General features: G+C 34.8%; 1 protein-coding gene across 1 annotated transcript in view; it reads left to right on the top strand.

Moving 5' to 3' along the window:
* Positions 1–506: 506 nt before the first annotated feature.
* The window catches only part of PIK3C2G (phosphatidylinositol-4-phosphate 3-kinase catalytic subunit type 2 gamma), a 360,083-nt gene continuing 335,559 nt past the window's right edge, over positions 507–25,030 (top strand). Inside the window, exons 1-2 of the mRNA XM_047787464.1 lie at positions 507–583; positions 23,204–23,962. Coding sequence (XP_047643420.1) covers positions 23,285–23,962 — 678 coding nt within the window. The 5' untranslated portion in view covers positions 507–583; positions 23,204–23,284. The remainder of the gene's footprint in view (positions 584–23,203; positions 23,963–25,030) is intronic.

Here is a 25,030-nt window from a genome sequence, read left to right as displayed (position 1 = left end):
TTACTATGGGTCCTGAGGTTGAGCAAAAAACAATTGACATTTTCTGGGGAAAAAAAAAGAACATATTAAATCCTAATTAAATAAAGAAAATAACTTGAAAGTTAAACTCACAGAATGGCTAGAGAAGAATTATCAAGGGCTCGACTCTGCTCCTGAGAATTTAAACTACTGGTTTTGCTGTCCCCATCCACTCTCACTTTCAAATGCATGATAACATAAGCAAATGTACTTGGAGGGTATATGTGTATATCTTCCATATTTTTTCAAAAATATATTTTTGTTTGCATATTGCTGTTCAATGTCTTCTGACACAAATTCTGTTTAGCACAGAGAAGCTAATTCATTGCTAAGTTTTTGGCTTAAATCCTATATTCATTATGTAAACTCTTTTTTTTCCACATAACCCTCCAGGGTTTGATGAAAAATAGATTCCTAAACATGTCCAACTTGCCAAACAGGAATAAAAGCTTCCAGTGGAAGCATAATGCTCCCTTGAAAGAGGAGTGTTTTAGCTTGTGTGAGCGTATTTCACTCTTGGAAAGAAATGAGATCATGTTTAGTTTCAGGAAGATGTATGCTTCAGGTAAGAGACTGAAACAAACTTTGTATCCTTAACCAAATACGTAGAATATTTGAATCCAAATGTGCTGTGGAAGCAAAGTAGCTCTTTAATTATATTGTGATGCTTAAATGGTAGATGAGTTTTGATTCTGAGTAGGTTTGTAAATATTCTCCAGAAGCTCTATTTTTGCCTAAGAACTGATTATACCTTGATTATCCTTTCTCTCCCTCGCTCTTTCCCTCTCTCCCTGTCTCCAGTTGATCTCTAGATTGCATTGATATCATTTCTTTTATATCATTTCCTTTCATGTCTGTCAGAATCTTCAGCCAATTCAGTCATGTCTGCTGGGATACTTTTTCTTTGCAGAGATTTTCTTCAATGTCTTGCGCTATTTAGTCTATAGACTGTATGCTGATGATGACTCCAGAAAGAAATTCTTATTAAATGAAGGGTGGATATTTTTAACATATGGGCTCCAAACTGACAAGAGTTTCTGCTGGAGGAAGCAGCTGTTTTCTTTCTGCTCTGTCACTCCATGCTGGGCTCCTGCCCAGTTCTGTATACCTATCTCTGTATTGGCAGCTCACTGAAAGCCAGTATGAACAGGGTATGGGACCCATATATCCCCTTACTTTCTACCTGGCAAACAATTATATTTCTGATACTTCAGATTGAACATAGAAATGATATATCCCACTTTTTAAAAAATAATCATAATATACTAGGGTTGTGCAATGAACTTTTAAAATACATTACCTAACTGCAAGATTGTCTATCAAGTAACAGACCAAGAGAGGATAAAGGACACATCTCCTGTTATAAATAACATCATCTACATCATTAATAACATCAAGAGCTTGGATTTGAATCAAGGTTTTCTTATTCCAACTCAAGGGCCCTTTCTGTGACATGCTACTTGTGATCCATACATGCGTACTTGCCATTTTCAACACAGAAAGCAAGTTTGTGAAATGAACATAAGGAAAGAGTATAGTGATTGAGCTGGGAAGAAAAAACAAAACAAAACAAGATAGCCTCATCCAGCTGCAACAGAAAAGGATCCTATTAAGTAGATGAGTTCACAGATGGAATGAATAAGCTCACATGCTACCAGAGTGAGCCTTCAGACCATGATTTCACTTTTTTTTTTTTTTTTTTGTAAGAGCTGGGATTATTTGGGTCCTGTAGAAGCCCTCTTCAAGTAAGCAAAAAGCAGAGTATAATTCTCTGGAGGCTCAGGAAGAAAAAAGTGATTCAATAGTCATTTCCTATCTAGATAGGTATTGTGTTGTATTTCTAACTCAATTATTACTTTTTTTCTAAATTTATGATCTAATGAAATGATATACAGATAATCATAGCAAAAAAATGAATCATCATAATTATTTAGGCTTAAATCGATTTTAACTGTTACCAGCCATTAGCAACAATCCTTTTATGAAACAAATTTCTATGTTACCGTTTTTTTGTTGGATGGAATATTTCCAAGAATTTTTTTCAGCTGTAGAATAAGGGTGATGTGTAGCTTTGAACTCAACTTACACAAAACGCTTCTTTTTGACAACTTTATTTTGTATTTCTAAATATTTTCCAACTTTAATGTGATTCTTTTTATTCTTGGGTTGTTTAGAAATGTTTTTGAAGTTGACAAACATAAGTTCTTTTGTAAATTATCTTCTTTTTACTGATATTTAGCTACATCGGTGTCAGAGAGGAGAGTACATGTAATATTGACTTTGAATTAAGTTAAAAGTAGCTGAATTGGAGTTCCTGTTGTGGTGCAGCAGAAATGAATCAGACTAGGAACCATGAGCTTGAGGGTTCGCCTCAATCAGTGGGTTAAAGATCTGGCATTGCCATGGCTGTGGTTTGGGCCAGCAGCTACAGCTCCGATCAGACCCCTAGCCTGGGAACCTCCATATGCCGCGGGTGTGGCTCTAAAAAGACAAAAAAATAAAGTAGCTGAATATACGGTCAATTTTCCCAATTTACACATATCCTAGTAAAGAATGTGTGATTTATATTTACTGAATGCAATATTCTGTACTTGTTCATTACATTAAGCTTGTTAATTTTTTCAAATATTCTATATGCCTAATGATATTTTTGTCTAATTGATCTATAAATCATGAGATTGTTATGAGGGTGGATTTGTTAATTTCTCTTGTAGAGCGGTAATGTGTTCTGGTATAAATTTCAAAGGGATTATATTTAGTACATATCTGAAATAACCACCTGGTGAACTGAATCTTTAACTTCCAAAAAATGTTCCTCTTCACCTCCAGGCATTTTTTTGGGGGGATCCAGGGGGTTGTTTGTTTGATTGATTTCTGCTGCGGTTTTTGCTGGTAAGCCTGTTTTATTTGCTTTAAATATAACTAAATTTGTTTTCTGTCGTTGCTGTTCTTACTGTTTGCCTGGGATATCTTTTCCCTTCCTTTTAACTTAAAGCAATCTTTATCCTTGATTTCTGGTAAAGACAATTAGCTCCCCCTCTCCTTTTTAAAATAATGTAACAATCTAGAGATTGTTATATGATATATTGAGATCATGTACATTTATGAGTTTCTGATAAACACTTTTTCATTTAAACCATTTTAGTGAATATCTGCACCATTTTCTATGTTTTTCCTGCCACTGTTGGACCATTTTCCTAATTAACAGAGGGTTGTTTTCTGGGTTTTTCTCATATCCTTTTCTCTCTCTACTGTCAGAAAGATACACCCCCTATTATCTTAGTGGTTACCTCTATAAAATACGTGACTGTGTATTCTACCTTTAAGAAGAAAAAGGTTTATCCAGAGAAATGAGTAAGACATGTGTTTTCCTTTTATCTGTCCTCTGACCTCTTGAACTCTGGTGGAACCTCTTCAGATGTGTCCTGACTACATTCTGGTTTCTAACAAGCTTTCAATTTATCCAAGTTTAAGGAAGTAAAATGGAATAATTTCATACACCCCCATCTAGTTTCAGATTATATAAATACATTATTACATACACGTACATGCACGCACATGTGACTGTGTGTGCCTGCACATGTGCACACACTCACGCACACATCCTTGGCAAAACTTCTGTCGAGAGGTTTATAAACTTTGTCTCAAACTTATGGTGATTTTATATAAGGATTCTATGCCCTCTTTGATAAAATTGACCATTATTAGCCACTCCATGCTACTACTTTTATAACTCATTATTTTCACGTGGGTGGAGCCTCATCTTTTTCTAACATGCATATGATATTCAAAATGTCCTGCCTATATGGTTTTAAAGACTTTCATCATCATTCCCACACATACCTCCAGTGTCTAGCATGGTTACTCTTTTAGGAGACCATGCAGCAGGTGTTCAATAAACTTTTTTTATGAATAAGAGAACACAAACTCTGATTACCTCAAAAAGCAGAACTCACTAACAGAGGTATATATATTTTTTTCTGATCTTAGAGACAGAAAATAGGGTAGAAACCTGTTCTATTCCTTTCATAAGACTTATCCTTAATTCTCCCTTTCACTGAGTATATATCTGGCTTTTTTTTTTTTTTTGGTCTTTTCCGGAGCTGCACCTAGGGTATATAGAAGTTCCCAGGCTAGGGGTCTAATTGGAGCTGTAGCCACCGGCCTAAGCCAGAGTCACAGAAATGCCAGGTCCGAGCCGCGTCTGTGACCTACACCACAGCTCAGGTCAATGCCGGATCCTTAACCTGAGCAAGGCCAGGGATCGAACCAGAACCTCATGGTTCCTAGTCGGGTTCGTTAACCACTGAGCCACGACGGGAACTTCTATCTGGCCTTTTTAATAGTGGTAAAACAGTCTAAGTAAATAGTCATTTCATTATTTGTATTAAATTTCATTAATCTGTATCAATTTCCACGACTTTGCCAACTAAGTATCTTTGCTATTTCAAATTATTTTTAAACCTCTGCTTGAGAGTAACCAAATAGTTTTCTATTGCTAAATATAACAGCTGAATAATACATATACTATTTCTTAAAATCATAAAACCATAAGTAGATTCCAAAATAAAAATCAAGGTTAAAAACTTTCCTGATAAATGTTTTGAAAGTACAGTACTTGGTTTGCTAATCTTTATAATACTGTATAATTAATTTTTCACCTCAAGCTTTAAGTTTACAAACCAATACTTTCTTATACTAATTTTCGAAAAGATTATACCAAAACCTCTGGCATCAAAAGTGGGCTATTGAGTAGATATTTTAAAATGTAATATTTTTTTTCTGATTAAAAGAGCTGATTCTAACTCTTCCCTTTCCTATTCCTGTTTACATAGGAACTCAGTAAGATGTTTACATTCTTTATGCCTCAATTTTGTCTAAAATGAAGATAATAATGCCTACTCAAAGGACTGTCATGAGGCTTATGTTTTACATGAGGAAAGAGGTTCAAAGCAGGAAGCACTTAGAATAATATTTTGTACATTGTAAGTTAGCACTCAGCAAGTGTTTGCAAATGTAATTATTACATTTTTCTTCCTATTCAACATTTTGCAGAACATATTCTGATGGACGATCTTCCAGAAAGTATTAATGAGTGCGAGTGGAGGAGGTGTGGCCATGTCTGGGCTTTCATTCTCCTGCTAACAGGACATAAAGTTAGGTTCATGGTTCAGTCTGCATTAATCCTAGTACTTCCTCCTCTGTCTACCTCTGACCCTTGTGATTTACCCAAAGGATGTGCATCTGATACAAGCCTCATCAGCCAAATTCCTGCTCCAAATTTTTAACTGTATGTCATCTGCTGTAAGAGAAGGACATGTTTCCTGAAAGCCTCTACCCATATTCCCCATTTGGAGGAAAAGTCCATTTGCTGTAGTAAACACAGAAGCCAACACACCAAGAAAGGAAAAGTTTCGGGAGAGAAAGAGAGGCTTCATTGTGACAATGTTCGAATCCTCAATTCACATCACATTCCCTTTTGTATTGACTTCTGCCACTTGTGACCAAGAGCCTCAGCCAAAGCAAAAGTGCTCTTAAAAAGTATCCTGAGTAAATTAGGGGTTTTTTTTTTTGTTTGTTTGTTTGTTTTTGGTCTTTTTGAGGCTGCATCTGTGGCATATGGAGGTTCCCAGGCTAGGGATCAAATCAGAGCTGCAGCTGCCTGCCTACACAACAGCCACAGCAACTCTGGATCAGAGCCACATCTGTGACAGCTCACGGCAATGGTGGATCCTTAACCCACAGAGCGAGGCTAGGGATTTAGACTGTGTCCTCATAGATGCTAGTCAGATTTGTTTCTGCTGAGCCATGACGGGAACTCCATGAGTATATTAGTTTGGCCCTTTGTTGAAATTTTCCAAAGCATATTATGCTATCACAAAGCATAGTAAGGCCTCTATGTACTTCTATAAGTTGTTGCTTTTTTATGTTAAGTATGCCTACCTTAGTGTCATTCAGCATTTCTCAAACATATCTGGGGTGTTTTTCTTGACAATTTCTTGTAACAAATGACAAAGACTTGTGTCTCACAGAATAAAATGTGTTGCACAGTGTTTTGAAACCACTGATATATAAGTCTAATGATTCTACATTATAGATCTTTATTCTCCATAAAATTTACTTTGCAATTATAGTCCACACTTAATGGTGCTAAGATTTTTTTTTTAATCCAAATGATTAACCAGGTGTGTCTGCCCCATTCTATTAAGGAATCCAACATTTCCTCCATGTATAACTTAAACTAAAGTTGGTATATGCTAGGGTTTGCTCACTCATTTTCTCTTCTGCTTCTTTGATGCTTATGTCTTTAATTGCTCAATTGGTACATTGTTTTAAGTATTATGTCTTTAAAAGGTGTATTTTTTTTCAAATGAAAATCTCACTAATTGTTTTTCTACCCTTTTCTTCACTTTACCAAAAGTGCCTTAGAATCAGCTTGTCAATTTCCCAATTAAGAGTGTTTAAATTTATAAATTATTCCAGTTATTTCATATTTTGACAACTTTACACTTTCTCATGTTGAAATATTATAGTTCCATATATTCTAAGGATTTAACACATTCTTCATACATAAACATATCATCTATACATAATAATACTATCCTCCTTTCTAATGGTTACATCCTCATTTACCTTATTTCATTAGATAGAATTTCTAAAATAACTTGATAGGAGGAATAATTACCCTATTCTTGATTTGAGAGAGAAAGCTCATAGTGTTTCTTCATTAAACAAAATCTGGTTGTTAGTGTCTACAATTAATTTTTATATATTTTTCAGTATGTTCTTTTCATTTGTAGTTCATCATTTAAAAAAATCATGAATAGACTGAAAATCAAATATAAAAATTTTTTCTCTGCTATGATTTATTAATGAACTATTTGTTAGAAGATTCAATCATGGGCAGATGAAAAGGAAAAACATATAAAATATAAATATAAAATGTAATATTAATACATTGAGTTGGTTACAAAATCCCAGAAGTGTCCATTAATTCACCTTTAAAAAGTATACGCATATACTTTTATTTGATACATAAATGTCCACATCTATTATAATTTTTTTAGAAATTGCAAAAAGATCATCTTGATACTTTCTGCCCTATCTTCTCTTTTCTGATACTAGATACTAACATTGCCTAACCTGCATCATTGTGTGTGTGTTTGAGTAACACTGCAACAACTCTCTGAACTTTGCTTTGATATTTATGTTTTTGCTGCAAAAACAACACAACTGAAAATTACACATTTGGATAATTTTTTTATTCCAATTAGCTATTTATATTTACTGTCATTAGAAATACCATTAATCCTACTTGCTTCATCCTGGTTTCAGTTCTTTTTTTTTTTTTGTCTTTTTGCTATTTCTTGGGCCGCTTCCGCGGCATATGGAGGTTCCCAGGCTAGGGGTCGAATCGGAGCTGCAGCCACCGGCCTACGCCAGAGCCACAGCAACGCGGGATCCGAGCCGCGTCTGCAACCTACACCACAGCTCACGGCAACGCCAGATCGTTAACCCACTGAGCAAGGTCAGGGACCGAACCCGCAACCTCATGGTTCCTAGTCGGATTCGTTAACCACTGCGCCACGACGGGAACTCCTGGTTTCAGTTCTTAATGTGTACTTCTAATTTCCTGTTTTCCTGATGATTACAATGCAAATGTTATCAAATTTTGATTCTTCTGGTGCTTTGAAAATTATACATGCTGTTCTTCTTCAGCTAATAAGTCTCTTCAACACATTACAATTATATACCTGTACAATTAACTATATATGAATCTATTTTTTCTTAATCACTTCCTCTTTTAAGGCAAATAATTTAACACGCCTTTTAGTTTTTAAATAGTCTATGACATCTATGATGTTTCACGTAGTTTATTACTACCAAGTAAATCTTGAAATTATTATGTTTAAAATGTTTGCAATAATTATCTAGATGAATTCAACACGAACTGATTTTTAATACTTACTTAGTTCCCTATTCTTGAGTTCCCATTTTGATTAAAACTTTTTCAGTTTGTTCCTCTTATCCATTAGAAAGGTACAAAGATTTCTAGGCACTTACTACATGCAAATATGTTTTAGCTGCTTTCACATATAACTGGTAAACTGAATGTTGGGCATAGAACAAATTTACCCTCAAAATTATGTAGCTATTGTTCCCTTGTCTTAGGACAATTAGTATTTAAAGGTGACGTCTATGTCCAGGATAACTTCCTTTCTCTTATATCCAGGTGAACTTTTTTTTTTCCCTTTCCTTGCTCTCTTTCAGTAAGTTTATATATTTTACATATTTCCTTTATTTTTCCTGGTTGTATGTGTGTCAGATGTGTATGCAGGTTAGATATGCATATTCAGAGCTTCATTCAGCCCAGTTAGATTGGGGGGGGGGGGCAGTCTTTAATGTTTCCTTTGGTTCATTTTTAGAATTTAAATAATATCATGTTAGATGTCCTTCTCTGACTTCTGCCCTTGTAAGAGTACCTCTCATTCATTTCTATCACTAGTTCGTTTTCCTCTGTATTCATAGAGTGGTTCTCAATGTATCTCACAAAATTTCAGTTTCTGCTGTGTGAGTCTGGTTCTAATGAATATTTTAACGTGTGACTGAATTTTTAGTTTCTGACATCTCAATAGCTCCTTAGCTTCATTTTTATCAACATATCACATTTACCCATTTTCCCCATATCATTTACCTTCATTTTATTTTCTTATTTTTATTTCAGTTTATCTTATCACATTTCTTAATTTATTAAAAAAGATAAAGTTTTCATAAAATTTACTTAGGTATACTATAGTTTTCAAAAATAACTCTCCTTTTGTGTCTTGTTTGTTAGACATTTTACTTCTTACAGAATGTTTTCACATCTCCTATGCTGATTTTCCAATTGCTCATCCTTGAGGAATGAAGATTCTCTCCACTAATTACTCATAAATAATGTTTGTAACATCTTCTCGTTACTCTTTGTTTTCCTGGTTGCTGTTAGAACATGTTTCTCAGATTTTCAGCTAGAGTAATGATAAATGTGAACAGACTTGTCTAATTACAGGTCACTGGTAGTCACTTAATTTCTCTGAATTCTGAACTTCATCAATCTTGCTTTTGCAGTCTGGTTGACAATAGGAAGGTAAGCATTTCTCTAGGTAATTCTGATCAATATATGGCTCTTCTTTGCCATAAGTGGTCCCTCTTTGCACTTTTTTATGGCACTTTCTTTTCTCATTTTCAGATGCAGCAAACCAAATGCTTAACCACTGTAGACCCTGGATATTTTGCATAAATGCAAATTTTAGTCTTAGAAAGCATGTAGAAAGGGGGATGGTAAAGGTACCTGGCTGCAGATACCCTTTTTTGAGTGGTGGGGAGAGCTGATCAGGCCCTAGATCTCTGAATTAGGCAGCAGCAGGGAAATTGGTCATCTCCTTACTATTGCTAAGACTGGCAGACTTATTCTCTTTCATATAATAAAGCTAGTCATATCCTTCAGATAATAAAAAAGCACCAGCCAGGTTTCCCCCCACCCCTTCTATTTTAGATTGATCTGTTTTGTCTTATGTATGGTGAAAATTTGGGTAATCAAACAAATGGTTGTCAGTCTTTGCTGCTGATAATGTTATATCGTGAATAGGTTTTCTTTCTTCGTTTTTAAAATTATTTGTTTATTTTTAATTTTTATTTTTTTGAATTTTCTAGGGTCGCACCCGTGGCATGTGGAGATTCCCAGGCTAGGGGTCTAATTGGAGCAGTAGCTGCCGGCCAGAGCCAGAGTCACAGCAACGCCAGATCCAAGCCACGTCTGCGACCTACACCACAGCTCACGGCAATGCTGGATCCCTAACCCACTGAGCGAGGCCAGGGATTAAACCTGCAACCTCAAGGCTCCTAGTCAGATTCGTTAACCACTGAGCCACAGCAGTAACTCCTGGTTAATTTTTAAAGTCACACACTACCAGCCAGATGCTATTCTAAAGAAAGTCAATTGGACTGATTTTAAAAATCTCAATTTATTTTATTACTGTAATTATTCTAAGATTAGGGAACTGAACTCATTTACTAATCTCACAGTCTGTCAACCAGCTTTTATTTTTGTAATTTATAAGTTTTTCCAGGTTGTTTTTCCTGTTTTCTGATTTTGTCATACTGTCTATTTTTTCATTCAAGCTTTATATGTACTCATTTAAATTCTTACACTATGTTGAGCTTTAGATCAATTTTATTGTTCTAGCTCCTATGCAGTGAATCATATGATGTACACCTTTCAGATATGTTTTATTTTATCAAAGTGTAGTTGATTTATAATATTGTATTGTTTTCAGATGTACAGCAAAGTGATTCAGTTATATGTATATATGTATATACACACACATATATATATTCTTTTTCAAATTCTCTTCTATTATATATGTCATTACAAGATCTTGAATATAGTTCCTTGTGCTGTACAGTAGGTCCTTGTTGTTTATCTAGTTTATCCATCTTATATATACTAGCAAGAATCTGTTAATCCAAAACTCTTAATTTACACCCCCCCACATTTCCCCTCTATTAACCAAAAATTTGTTTTCTACGTCTGTGAGTCTGTTTATGTTTTGTAAATAAGTTCCTTTGTATTATTTTTTAAGATTTCACATATAAGTGATACTATATGGTATTTGTCTTTCTCTGATTTACTTCACATGACAATTTCTAGGTCCATCCAGGTTGTTGCAGATGGCATTATTTCATTCTTTTTATGGCTGAATAATATTCCATTGTATATATACCACAATATTTTGTCCACTCATCTGTTGATGGACAACAAGATTTCTTCCACATCTTAGCTATTGTAAATAGTACTGCAATACACACTGGGGTTCATGTATCTTTTCTAGTTAGAGTTTTTGTCTTTTGTAGATATATGTCCGGGAGTGATTGGTGGATCATACGGTAACTCCATTTTTAGTTTTTTAAGGAACCTCCATACTGTCCTCCATAGTGCCTGCACCACAGATACATGTTTTAAATGATAAAAATAAAATATGGAAGTTCCAGTCATGGTGCAAAGGAAACAAATTCAACAAGGAACCATGATGTTGCAGGTTCAATCCTGGCCTCGTTCAGTGGGTTAAAGTTCCGGTGTTGCCGTGAGCTGAGGCATAGGTCGCAGATGTGGCTAGGATCTGGCGTTGCTATGGCTGCGGCGTAGGCCGGCAGCTATAGCTCTGATTATACCCCCTAGCCTGGGAACCTCCATATGCTACAGGTGTGGCCCTAAAACACAAAAAAATAAAATAAATAAATAAAAATAAAATATGGTTATTTAAACCATATATAATATGTATGGGCACATATATACCTGAGAGGAATGCCTCATGGTGTATCCCATTGTATGAGCTGGCAGAATAAACATGCTTTTGGATGCATTAAAATTACCAATACATTCATTTTGTTATTGGCTTCTCCTACACTTGGCTTATAAAAATTTCTGGGATCTTTCTCTACCTCATATTAAAATCAAATTCATCATACCTAACTTGTCAAAGATTCAGTTAAAACTTAGCTTTCTTGTAAACTTACATCTTGTGCTAATGCTTACTTACTAAATATCATTAAGTAGAAATTTCTTCATATCTGTGATATTCTGAATACTTAATTCACCTAGAAGTTTAAATTTATTTAGTGAAAAACACAGACACATTTCTAGCTGCTAGAACAGTGATGGACATCATATGGCATGCATGCTTCCCTCCCTTCTCCTGTATCCAACAGACAGCAGTAAGGGAGATCCTTGCTCCTGGGGTCTTGCTCAGTCACACAATTCTCAAACCATTTTCTGGAAAGCCACTTCCAGGTAATGAGATTTCATTTATGGGATAAAACTACTGACCATCACAGTTTCAGATTCATATTACGGTTCCCCCAAAGAAGAAATTTGTTACTGATTTGTTTCTACTATTTACTTTCATTCTCAGTCAAATATTACCAAGAGGATAGCCTTTTGCATGTATGGAAAATTTTATAAATTATGTTAGTATACAACAGTGAAGCTTAAGCTAGATGAAAGTAAATTTGACAACAATATATGCCATTTTATATTTATTTGTTTATTTATTTATTTTGGCCACACCCATGGCCAAGGATCAAACCCATGCCATAGCAGTGACAATGCTAGACCCTTAACCCACTGAGCCACCAGGGAACTCCATATTTTCATATGTATCTTAAAACACCTAGGAATTTTCCTGGTGGCCAAGCAGTTATGGATCTGGCATTGTCACCCCTATGGCATGGATTTGATCCTTGGCCTGGGAACTTCTGCATGCTATGGGAACAACCAAAAAACAAATGCAACAGAACTTTTGTTTAGTCCCCAAAACAAACTAACAAACAAATGAAAACTTTATTCAGGTTAACAAAGGCAAGATAGAAAAAAAAAAAATGGAGGAAATAGTAGAATAGCAATTTGCTTTAGTTTCATAGACTTATGTTTAGCCCCTAAAACAGAACCAAGGACTATTATTTTTTTCCCGGAAAATATTTAAGGGATAAGTCCCTGGGTCAGATAAAGCTTAAAGTATCCCAAATGATTCTGAACCGGGATTCTATGAAGTTTGGCCTAATTATACAACTATTTGTATTTTTACCTAATTTGGACAATTTAAAATGATAGAGAACAATTTATTATTGGTACTTTGTAATAAAAATATATAATAATGTCTCACATCTAAAAAGGTAGCTTTTATATGTCTAAGGTTGTTTATAAGAATCATACTAATATTTGCTGTTATTAAAAATTAAAGATATTTAAATTAAACATAATTTTAAGAACTAGAGCGGAATTAACTGTTTTGTACTCCATATCCCGCAAAGTAAGGGAACTGACATAAATCCCAATTTGCAAATTATAGTGGGAGGTGTTTTTTTGGTTGAGATTTAATCTATGCAAGATAGTGAATTCTTTAGCCCTCTTCACCTCCCTTACCGAAAGGGAACCCTGGCTCTCCAAGGAACCTGCTCCTCTGCACCTCTCCTGTGGAAGATGTTCATTCTTCTGTGCCCCACGTGCCAAGGAAGGCCAACCAGGATCCCATTAACATCTTCCTCTCCTACCAATGCCCCTCCTACTTCCCGCTGTTCTCTGACCTTGTTCCTCCACATCCATTAGGGACTTCTGTCCCTAGTTACACTGCATCTTCACTTCCCATTCTAACTTCAGGTCTCCTGGAGAAATTCAACTTCTCCAGCATTTCATCCTTTTAGTTATAAAATACCCATGTTCTTTTTCTGATCTTGGGGCAACACAATAAGGGGCTATATTTCCCAGCTTTTCTTGTAGTTATATATTCAGGCCAATGTATGTGATATGTGCAGCTTCATAATCAGATCCTTAGAAGGAAGCCACTTGCCTTTCACTTCTTTCCCTCTTATCAGGACCAGAAGTGGACAAAGTGAGGTGATAGTAGCTTATAGTTCTTCTTCTTCTATTTCAGGTTATTTTGTACTTTTTCTTTTTAGATCCATCCACTAAATAGTGGTTTTCTCCAACACTGGGATTCCATTCTCAGATTCATTATGTCTCTTCTTAATCTCCAATCCCTCCTTAAACAAGGGTCATGGGTTCAGTTACAAGATTTATCTCCTGAATTGAAGAATCACATGTGTAAATACTAACTGAGCATCTTCACTTAGATTCTGTACAAATCCTGAAGTTATATAATGGCCAAAAAATCAACTGATTTATTCCCTTCTTAAAATTGATATTAAATTTATATTACCAAATACATAAGCCAAATTTATAGCTTAACATACTGTTGTAAGTAGAACAACCTTCTAACTACCCTCCATAAAGCTTTTCTGCCCCTTACAAAGCCGTCCATGACCCTCTTACAATACCTTTCCTCTCCCTAAGAACACAACTCTTCTGATATCACTTCTGACTTTTCTGTAGTTTCATCATCCAAGTGTGTATCCCTAAACTGTATGGCTTTGTTTTACCTTCTTTTTTTTGGAGGGTGTACGAGTAGGTTTTCATAGTCTTTTCCAATTGATGTTATTTCATCCCCTTTTTTCCTTCCAATTTATTTGTTGAAGAAACTAGCTTATTTTTTTCAGTATCAATTCCATCCTTGATTCAGTTTAACATGCTCCTCTACCCTGTGTTTCTTGTGCATGGTGATTGGATCTAGAGGCTTCAGCAGATAAAGGTTAGATTTTTTTGGCAAGATTTCTTCATGGTAGTTTTGAATTCTTTATCAGAAAGCACAAAATGTTGGCTGCTTCTCTTTTCATGATGTTAGCAGCCAACAACATTTGATGTCTAGATTTTATGATTCGTGACTTACTGTAAAATATTACAACCCAATTTTATCATTCTTTCTTCATGTACTTTTTTCAATACTTCTACAAAGAGAAATTTTGCCTCATCTATTACTTAGTTACCCAGTGATCATTTAATATTAAAAAAGACAAAACATATTTTATTGTGTATTTTATTAATGTTATACCAAGGCAAGTAATTAGTTGTATGTGCATCATTATAAATTCATGCATTTAACATGGTGATATGTTTTCATCCGCTTCAGTTTATTACACTTTTTGGCCATTGTGAGCCTTTTCAAGGTGCTCTCAACTCCTATTGGTGCATCCTTGTACTCTCTGATAGCTTTGTTACTAATCGGAATTATAGGATCCCCTATGCTCATCTTACATTAGCTGCCCCTTTCCCCAAATCAGGTGGTCCTCCAAGTAGTCAGCTCTCTTTCAGTAGGAAGTGGTATTTCAGTATAACAATCTGGATTATAGGGATGCTCACTACAGGCATTATTTCTAGGTGTTTCCAAGGAAGAAAGCCATAACGAGATTGATGTAGATTTTTTTAAAAAATCTTATGAGTTCATTATTATACCTTAGTTATAATTTTGTAATACTGAGAATACTTGTTCTCAAAGACATTGGAGATGCCAGAATTACTCATTTGTTTTACCTAGAACTACATACAAAATAATCTAAGGGATAACAATTCTCACACAATCACCCGGATGATTAATAATAAAGTTTTCCAAAAATGCGCATATGTTCTCTTCATTTTCCCTAGCTTTCATTAAAGTTGAACTCTATCTACATTTTCAGTGCAGAGAGACATATTAAACTGCCTCCCATATCCCTCATCTATCTGAATTCTTCAAGAAGATATGTATATATTTAATGCTCGCCAACATGTTGATGCAATGTTATTTTGATTATCTGAAACTTTCTCCCCAGTAGATGATGAATAAACAGTCCATAAAAATCAGTAAAACAGTATTCCCCAAGTTCTTGTGTGGCCATGACATTTTGAGAAACTTTAATATGGAAGTCAGTTTAAGTGAATACATGTTTTCGGGTCACATTTTCTTTCCTTGAATATCTTAAACATATAACTCAATTTTCTTTTGGCACAAAGTGTTGCTGCCCAAAAATCTGATGACAGTTCTCTTTCCCATTAGGTTACAAGACAGTTAGCCTTTTTCACTGCTAGGACTCAGCAACTAGTACAAGAATCTTTTCATGTCTTCACCTTTCTACCACCTTCTTCATCTTTTTCTGTATTTCTTTATCCCTTTTTTACTATTCTTATTTTTCTTCCTTCTTATTTTTCTCCTTGACTTTGCAAAAATCATAGTCTTTGTCTGGAAAACAAAGGACCTCCTTTTTGTTTTCCCAAACATGTCTGGAAAACAGTTACTCTTCCTTCTCTTAGGAATTTTCTCTTTCTGAAACCTTACCCAACTCTGTCCTTGATAAATTGCTATTGTCTTTTTCTAATGCTATTGCTTAAAGGTTTAATGTAAAGGATTTTTCTGAAAACCAAATAAATTATTGAAAATAATTCTTTAGCTTACCCATTCATTACTAATATAACACTCTAAAACAGAGATTTAAATAAGGGATGAGGACCTGTATATTGGCTGCAGTAGACAAAAAACAGCCGCCACTACTGCTTCCATCACATAAAATTCTCATAGTCCTGATTTTTCAGAATAGATTCATCTGACAATAGATAGATATTTGCTTCTCACCAAACATCACTAGGCTGTCTTTATGGAGTCCCCACAAAGTGTCATATTTTAAGGGCTATCAGGTTTGGGTCCGAGGACTTTCTCCCTTCAGGGCTGGTATCATACTCCCTGACCGTCTGTGTGCCTCCCACACTCCCAAGATAGCCTTCATTCCCACCAGATCATTTCCCCCAAGGTTGTTAAGTCAATTGACTGACTTAACAACTGACTTTCCATTGCATTTTTTTCCAGTTTTTTTAAAAAAAATTTGTTGGAATATAGTTGACCTACAATGTTTTATTAGTTTCACGTGTACAGAAAAGTAAATTAGTTTATACATACTCATATACCCATTTTCCCCATATAGGTTATTGCAGAATATTGAGTGGATTTCCCTGTGCTATACAGTAGGTCCTTTTTGATTATCTTTTTTTTCATTTTTTTAGTTTTATTGAAGTATAGTTGATTTACAATGTTGTGATAATTTCTGCTCCAATGTCTTATTAAGTCTCAGGACACCTCAGAGGGACTGAATGAATCACTGTCTCAACTGCTTCATCATGTTTGGAGCTGAAAATTTAGCAATATTTAGGAACCAAAGTATTCTTGAAATCAAGTCTCAATAACCTGCAAAAAATTACCTCTGACATACTGCACATTCTAAATGAGAACATACCCAATATATAAACATTAAATATGTCCTTTATGAATTTTACTTCTGCTTTTCCTAAGGCAAAATAAGTTTAACAATGTGCTATATGAAATTTCTCCAAACAAAATGAAGACTGTGTCTATGAAATTCATTCTCATATAATACCATATTATAAATTTATGTCTATGAACTACTTGAGGGCAAGAGTTGTGCTTTATCATTTTTATATTCACAACACTTTGCACAGTACTTGACACAATATATTTTAAAATAGATGCTGAATAAATAAATGTGCAAGTGAGTAAATAGATGTATGAATAAATGAATTGATTTATGCAAATCAATATCTTGCAAAAATAAGTATAAGTGACAGCTTCAAATTTTTCACATATAAAGACCTTTAGGCAGCCTAATAGGAAGTGTATCTTATCATCTGTAGTCAGACATTGAGCCACTGGTCCTGTACTGGAAGTGAGCCTTCTATAGGATTACACACAATTAAGAACATGTCAATTGTTCACATAAAAAGGTACCTGATAGAGACTATTTGGAAATTAATGTTTTCCCAAGCATCTCTTATTTGCACTTGTGAAGATAATCAGAGATCATGAGAATAATAACGTTTATATTATCACTCAATTCCAAATTAGAAATGGAAAAAGTAAGTTAATGTAATTTTATACATAATATGCAAACTTTTACATTTGGAATTGATAAACAATGGGGTCCTACTGTACAGCACAGGGAACTATGTCCAATCTCTTGGGTTAGAATGTGATTTATGGATGATGGTATGAAAAAAAAGAATGTACATATATGTATGACTGGGTCACTATGCTATAAAATGGAAACTTAAGGAACATTGTAAATAAACTATACTTTAATAAAAAAATACATAATATGGTTAAATTATATATACATATGGTTAAACTATATACGCATATAGTTAAAACATACATTTAGTTGTGGTTTCCCCTGTGCTGATTCAGCAAATTGAGCTGAGAAAGATCATATTCATGTCTGGCTAAAATATGAGTGTCTCTGTGTGTCTGCTTGATATAAACCGTTGGCTCACAAGATGATGAGAGATGCTAATTTCAGACCATGCGTTCAACTCAGTCTTCTCTGGACCCAGGTTAGTTGCTATAGCTACATGCACCCACCCTCCACCCTAGCGAATTCCAGATATTTCAGCCTGATTAGATTTTGATGTGCCTTATGATGGCACAATCTTTATCTCCCATGACATGAATACATATATTTTTAAACACTTTTTAATAAAATTTCAACACTTGCAATTTATCTGAAATAAAGATCATGTTTCTTCAATCTCATAATCTATTCCTTTCACCCTCTTCTCATATTGCCCTGAGGATATATTTATTCAGGAATGAAGCCAGGACCTCTTAGATCAAGAACAGACATTTTCAGAAAGGTTCTCCGTTCTTTTGTAAAATAAACATTTCTGTTCCTGATCTGTTCACTGGGGCTATTTGGATGATTATTTGCAACTCAGTATATCTAGAAAGTGGGAGCAGCTGGGAAGGGCTGCCCTGTCTCTAATAGGTACCCACATTTTTGTGTCTGTACTTTCTCTTTGAGGACAATTGAGCAGTTAATCTTCAATAAAAACAGATCTCTTGAAGTTTGAACTGAATAGAAAGTTATAAACAATTGCAGAATACGAAGTTGTCATTACTCATACCTCTTAAACTTCCCCGTTTGAATTTAGTTGGACTTACCAGCAAAGAATGGAAGACAATTTTTGTGTGGTCTGCTATCCTTCTTCTAGTCCCTGATTTTCCAATTCATTTAGGAAGCAGCTTCCGGTTTTCATGTTGTTTTGATTTTTTTATTGCCACTGTAACAAGTGATGACAAACTTAGTGACTTAAAAACTCAGTGACTTAAAACAACACATATTATTATTCTGTAATCCTGTAGGTCAGAAATATAACACGAGTCCTCGCTAAAAGTATGGTGCTGTAAGGGCTGTGTTCCTTTCTGGAGGCTTCTAGGGAGAAATCCATTCCCTTGCTCTTTCCAGCTTTTAGAGGCTGCTCACATTCCTTGGCTTATGGACCCCTTTCTCCGTATTCAAAACTAGTAAAAGCAGGTTGAGTCCTTGAATATCACTCTGACCTTCTTTTCTACCTCTCCTTCTATTTTCAAGTATCTTTGTGATTATACTGAGCCTACTCAAATAATCTCCCTGTTTTAGGTCAGATGACTAGGAAACTAATTCATTTGCAACCTTAATTCCTTCTTGTGATGTAACCTAAAATAGTCATAGGTTCCAGGATATGGGACTATGGAGGGAGGGAAGTCATTATTCTGTCTACTACACAGATTTTTTTCTATAGTTCTTCAGAATCATATTAATCAGGAATCAACAGCCATGCCCTCTCAATTACAACATAATTGCTGCTAGCCTGTATGTACAGTTCTTCCTTAAAATCAAGGTATATAATTTTTAGATATTTTATACATTACTTCATAATACAGAGTGCAAGCACTTACCAGCTGAGACTAAATAATATTTTTGTTTCTTTATAAACTAATAGACTAACCTCTAGATTTTGATGGTAAAGAGTAGATATAAAATTACTAGAAACCCCTTAAAATCACCAAATTTTTCGATTAATACTGAAAAAAAATGTATCTGGAAGAGGTTTTTGTTTTTATTACATTTTCAATATGAGTAAGTATTTCTCATTCTCTTTTATCTCATGATAATGAGATTTTTCAGACAGGCCTCTCTAACCTATTTCAAGATTCAGTGCTGTGAGAAATGCATGGGTAAATATCATTATTAATAAAAATTTGAAAGTTTTCAATTCTTTTCAGTAAAGATAGAGTTGAGTTAATGCTGCTGTGTTGCAGTGCCTAAATTCAGGCGTGCTCTAGTCATATTAATATGGCATTATCACCTATATACATTTTTAGAAAATGATATTTGATAGGTAACTGTCAGAATTATCCTTTGAAATGTTATTGTCTTTAACACATACACATGCATAATCATTAAGGGAGTTAATAAATACATAAAAGTGACACAAATACCTGTCAATTTAATTTCCTTATAACTCAATTACAATTTTACTAATTTATTAATTTTTTTCAACAAATACAAATAAGCAACTATTCCAAGCGAAGTAAAGTACTGGGTACTGAGTTGTAAGTGTAACATGTAAGTTGTGAGTCATAAGAATAACACAGACTAAAAAACTAATGGGAAGAGAAATCTTACCCACGTAACATCTATACACATCATCCTAAGGCAGTAGGGAACCACTGAAAGGCTATATCCAAGGGATATACATGGTTAGTCTCTTAAATATAACACTACAATATAAAAAATACATTTTAGGACACAAGAATGAATTGCAGAATAAGTAGAAGCAGTTTCAGAGACACTACAATATTGCAGGGGAGAAGGAGAAAAATTTAGACTGGGATTGTGGCAGTGGTAGACAGAGAAAGGAAGAAAGATTTCCTATAAGAACTGGTGGTTATTGAATGTAGAAGACTAAAGGTGAGGGAAGATTTAAAGATAAAACCCTGCTTTCTGGTCTAAGCAATTGAGTGAATGTCTGAGCCATTTTCTGACACAGAGGACACTGGAATAAGAACAGGTTCTTAGATGAATTATGATTTAGGTTTTGGACTTTCTCTTAGAAGTCAAAAAGAGTTCCAAGTAGAGACACTGAGCAAATAATAATAAAAATGGTCGGGGTTGGCGTCTTTGGCATACAGATGGTAATTTATTTTTATTTATCTATTTATTTATTATTTATTACTCAATGAATTTGTTACATTTATAGTTGTACAATGATCATCACAATCCATTTTTATAGGATTTCCCCCCACCCCCCAAACAGTCTCCTTTGCAGACCATAAGTTTTTCAAAGTCTGTGGGTCAGTATCTGTTCTGCAAAGAAGTTCATTCTGTCCTTTTTTCATATTCCACATGTCGGCAAAAGCATTTGATGTTCATGTCTCATGGTTTGGCTGACTTCACTTAGCATGATAATTTCTAGGTCCATCCATGTTGCGAAAAATGCCAGTATTTCGTTCCTTTTATTGGCTGAGTAATATTCCATTGTGTATATGTACCCTATCTTCTCGATCCACTCCTCTGTTGATGGACATTTAGGTTATTTCCATGTCTTTCCTGTTGAAAATAGTGCTGCAATGAACATTGAAGTACATGTGCCTTTGCAAGTTATGGTTTTCTCTGGGTAGATGCCCAGGAGTGGGATTGCTGGATCAAATGGGAGTTCTATTTTTAGTTTTCTGAGGAATCTCCATACTGTTTTCCACAGTGGTTGCACCAATTTACATTCCCACCAACAGTGTAATAGAGTTCCTTTTTCTTCACACCTTCTCTAGCACTTACCGTGTGTAGCCTTTTTGATGATGGCCATTCTGGTTCATATAAGGAGGTGCCTCATAGTGGTTCTGATTGGCATTTCTCTAATAATGAGTGATGTTGAACACCTTTTCATGCATTTTTTGGCCATCCACATGTCTCCTTTAGAGAATTGTCTGTTTAGATCTTCTGCCCATTTTTCAATGGGGTTGTTTGTTTTTTTGGTATGGAGCTGCAGAAGGCATAAATTTTGGAGATTAATCCCCTGTCAGTCGATTCATTTGCAAAGATATTCTCCCACTCTGTGGGTATCTTTTCGTTTTATTTAGGGTTTCCTTCACTGTGCATAAACTTTTAAGTTTCATTAGGTCCCATTAGAACTCCCATTTGATCCAGCAATCCCACTATCCTGTTCCACTGATCTATATTTCTGTCCTTGTGCCAGTACCATATGGTTTTGATGATTGTTGCTTTGTAGTATAGTCTGAAGTCCAGGAGCCTGATTGCTCCAGCTCCACTTTTCTTTTTCAGGATGTCTTTGGCTATTCTGGGTCTTTTGTGCTTCCAAACAAACTTTAAAATATTTTGTTTGAGTTCTGTGAAAAATGTCCTTGGTAATTTGATAGGGATTGCATTGAATCTGTAGATTGCCTTAGGTAGCATAGTCATTTTGATAATACTAACTCTTCCAATCCATGAGCATGGTATGTCTTTCCATCTGTTTGTGTCATCTTTGATTTTTTTTATCAGTGTCTTATAGTTTTCAAAGTACAGGTCTTTCGTCTCTTTTTAGGTAGGTTTACTCCTAGGTATTTTATTTTTTTGGATGCAATGGTAAACGGGATTGCTTCTCTAATTTCTCTTTCTGATCTTTCATTGTTAGTATATACAAATGTAGTCAATTTCTGTGTATTAATGTTGTATCCTGTGACTTTGCCAAATTCATGGATGAGCTCTTAACAGTTTTCTGGCAGAGTCTTTAGGGTTCTCTAGGTATAGGATCATGTCATCTGCAAATAGGGATAGTTTTACTTCTTCCTTTCCAATTTGGATTCCTTTTATCTCCTTTACTTCTCTGATTGCTATGGCTAGGACTTCCAAAACTACGTTGAAGAGTAGTGGTGAGAGCAGGCATCCTTGTCTAGTTCCTGATCTCAGTGGGAATTCTTTCAGCTTTTCACCATTGAGAATGATGTTAACTGTGGGTTTGTCATATATGGCCTTTATTATGTAGAGGTAGTTTCCCTCTATGCCCACTTTCTGAAGGGTTTTTATCAGAAATGGGTGTTGGATACAGATGGTTATTTAAACCACAAGAGGTACAAAATAACTTACACAAAAAGAATAACTGAGAAGGGCTCTAACAAGGGTCAGGTAGAAAATGAGTAATAGGCAAAGGAATCTTTGAAGAAGAGCGAACAAAGAACTCAAGAGTACAGTGACAGAAAGCGCCAATGAAGGACAAAACAAAACATTTTAAAATAAGAAATATAGTGAAATAGATTCAAATTTTGCAGAGAGATAAACTAAAATATAGACTGATGATATCAGTTGAATTTGCTCACTGGTGAACTTAATGAAAGTTGTTTTGGAGAAGTAATGAAAGAAGTTTACAATTATTTAAAGAGTTTTGGGGAGGAGATGAAAGGCTGTAGCCAATCTATAAGATGATTGGTTATGCAGGGGAGAAAAAAGTTAAAACTATGTCTAGGGATGGAGTAACTGCTTATCATGAAGATATTGTTAAAATGATAAAAAGACTTCAGTGTACTAGCACACCTACAGATGACTAAATACAGGATGAGATGACGTTGCTATTGGCCAGTGGATTTTAAGTAGGAAAGGGGTCCAAAGGGGAATATTGTGTTTGGATTTAGTCATGAAACTCCTATCATAATTGAAGTGGACTTATTTTTCTATCACAGGATTTTCATGAATTTATCTGAGGTCAGAACTCTGCCCCCCCCCCCATCTTGGACTTTAATATTGTGAACCCTGATGGAGTTTTATATCATTCATGAATTGTTTCATTTGCTAAGGAGAAACTTTAAAACAATTGTTTATATTTATTCAATTGTTTCTTTCTTGCACGCTCTTTTATTTCTAATTAATCAAAGAAGTTTTTTTCCTTTTGTGCTTTTTCTAGGAAAATTCCTATCATCTTTTATAACATCATCTAGGAGATCTTTGGCACAGAGTAAATACTCTCAGTTACATAAAATAAAGAATGGCATATTGTTGGAAAACAGATCTCGATTCCAGTGAATCACATGAAAAACAGCAGGAGCACCATGAATTTCACTCTGTAAATCAACCCCTTTTTCCTAGCCAAGTCAGTCTGGGATTTGATCATATAGTGGATGAAATCAGCAATAAAGTCCCACTCTATCAGAGAGAAATTGAAAAAAACACCATTTTTGTGTCCAGCGCATCAAACTGGGACTCAAGAAGGCACTCATTAGATGAAACACACCAAATATCCTTGAATGAATTCATTTCTAGAAGTTCAGAGCTCTCCTGTCACCAAGGGAGTAAAACACCAGTAATTGGCTTTAGCCATTCTGTGCTACCAGATGCTCAACGCAAGAAAAAAGAAAGCTCTTGGGGAAACCCCACAGAAAATTACCATGGTGCTGATGATTCCAGATTCGATATTTTAGCACCACCATCAAGTAGTCTGGATAAAATTAATTCACGGAGCGAACTGGAAAATGAAAATCATAACTACCATATAGGATTTGAAAGTAGTATTCCTCTTATATATCCAACCTCCTCAAATGACTCGATGCCAAAAGAAGAAAATAAAAGGAGGAGAAATATGAACATTGTGGAACCTTCTCTGATGCTCTTTAAAGGTTCTCTTCTACCCAGGACATGGGAAAGTACATGTCCAAAGAACATAGAGGTACGTGTCATATATGGCAACCTAGAAATATGAGTCTGAAAGAATCATTCAATGATGTGCTGGGTTAGTTTGGTAATGAGAGTAACTAATCTTAAATAGGGAAATATATTAATAACTTGTGAAAAAAAACACTTATTCACAAACTCTGCATTCCTGATTTTTTTCTAAAGAGAAAATTTTTATAATACCCTTTTTAACTTCCTGATTTCATCAAAACTAAATAAAATGTTATAGTATTTACATTTAATTAGATAAAAATATAGTTGGATATTTAGTATTTTCTATTCTTATTATGTTATTATGCAAGTACAGAAACACACATACATTTAATTACATTTATATTTTGTTACACTACCATGAATTAAAACTTTATATCATCACTAGTAGGAAAAATGTCCCTTTACTCAGAGGCCCCTAAATTATACTGTTGGCAGACAACTTCTATTGGGATCATTCCAAGAGTAGGAAATTTAGTAATCATTGTGCAGTTCATCCTAATGGTTTTATTAGTAGTTTTCCAATCACTTTAGTAACCACAGAAGATCTTACATAATATTTAAACATTTATTTGCTTACACTGTCTAGACACAAGTAAAACCATAAGTAAATAGTAAAAAGAAGAAACATTATTTCAGCTGTAATATACAAGGTTAGACCAAAGGATTCTCCTCTTATTCAACAACTATCATATTTTAGGAATAGCCCATTGCTTAAACTAACTTGCATGCCAATAATGACAACACAGTAAAATAAAAGAGAGGCTGAGTTCATAGGAGAAGAAACAATTAATTTTGTCTGAGGCATTTGCAGAAAAGGTAATACCTCAACTGATCTAAATTAAAAGTCAGTGAATTTTAGGAACCTCTACTTCTGATCATTACAATATAACAAGTACTAAAATTTCTCTTACCACTGAAAACTACTATGAAGTCAAACAAAATATATGAAGCAATTGCTTGCAGGCAGCGAACAAAAGCCAGTAAAGGACATCCTTGAGAGAAGGGAAACCCCAATGTGTCATTATGATTATTCTGGTTTCTGCCTGAGGGCTCTTTCCTGCTCTAGGCA

This window comes from Phacochoerus africanus, chromosome 7 (assembly GCF_016906955.1).
Source record: "Phacochoerus africanus isolate WHEZ1 chromosome 7, ROS_Pafr_v1, whole genome shotgun sequence".
Classification (NCBI taxonomy): domain Eukaryota; kingdom Metazoa; phylum Chordata; class Mammalia; order Artiodactyla; family Suidae; genus Phacochoerus; species Phacochoerus africanus.
The sequence above is the reverse complement of the archived record's forward strand: the minus strand, read 5'-3'. Positions and strand labels throughout refer to the sequence as shown.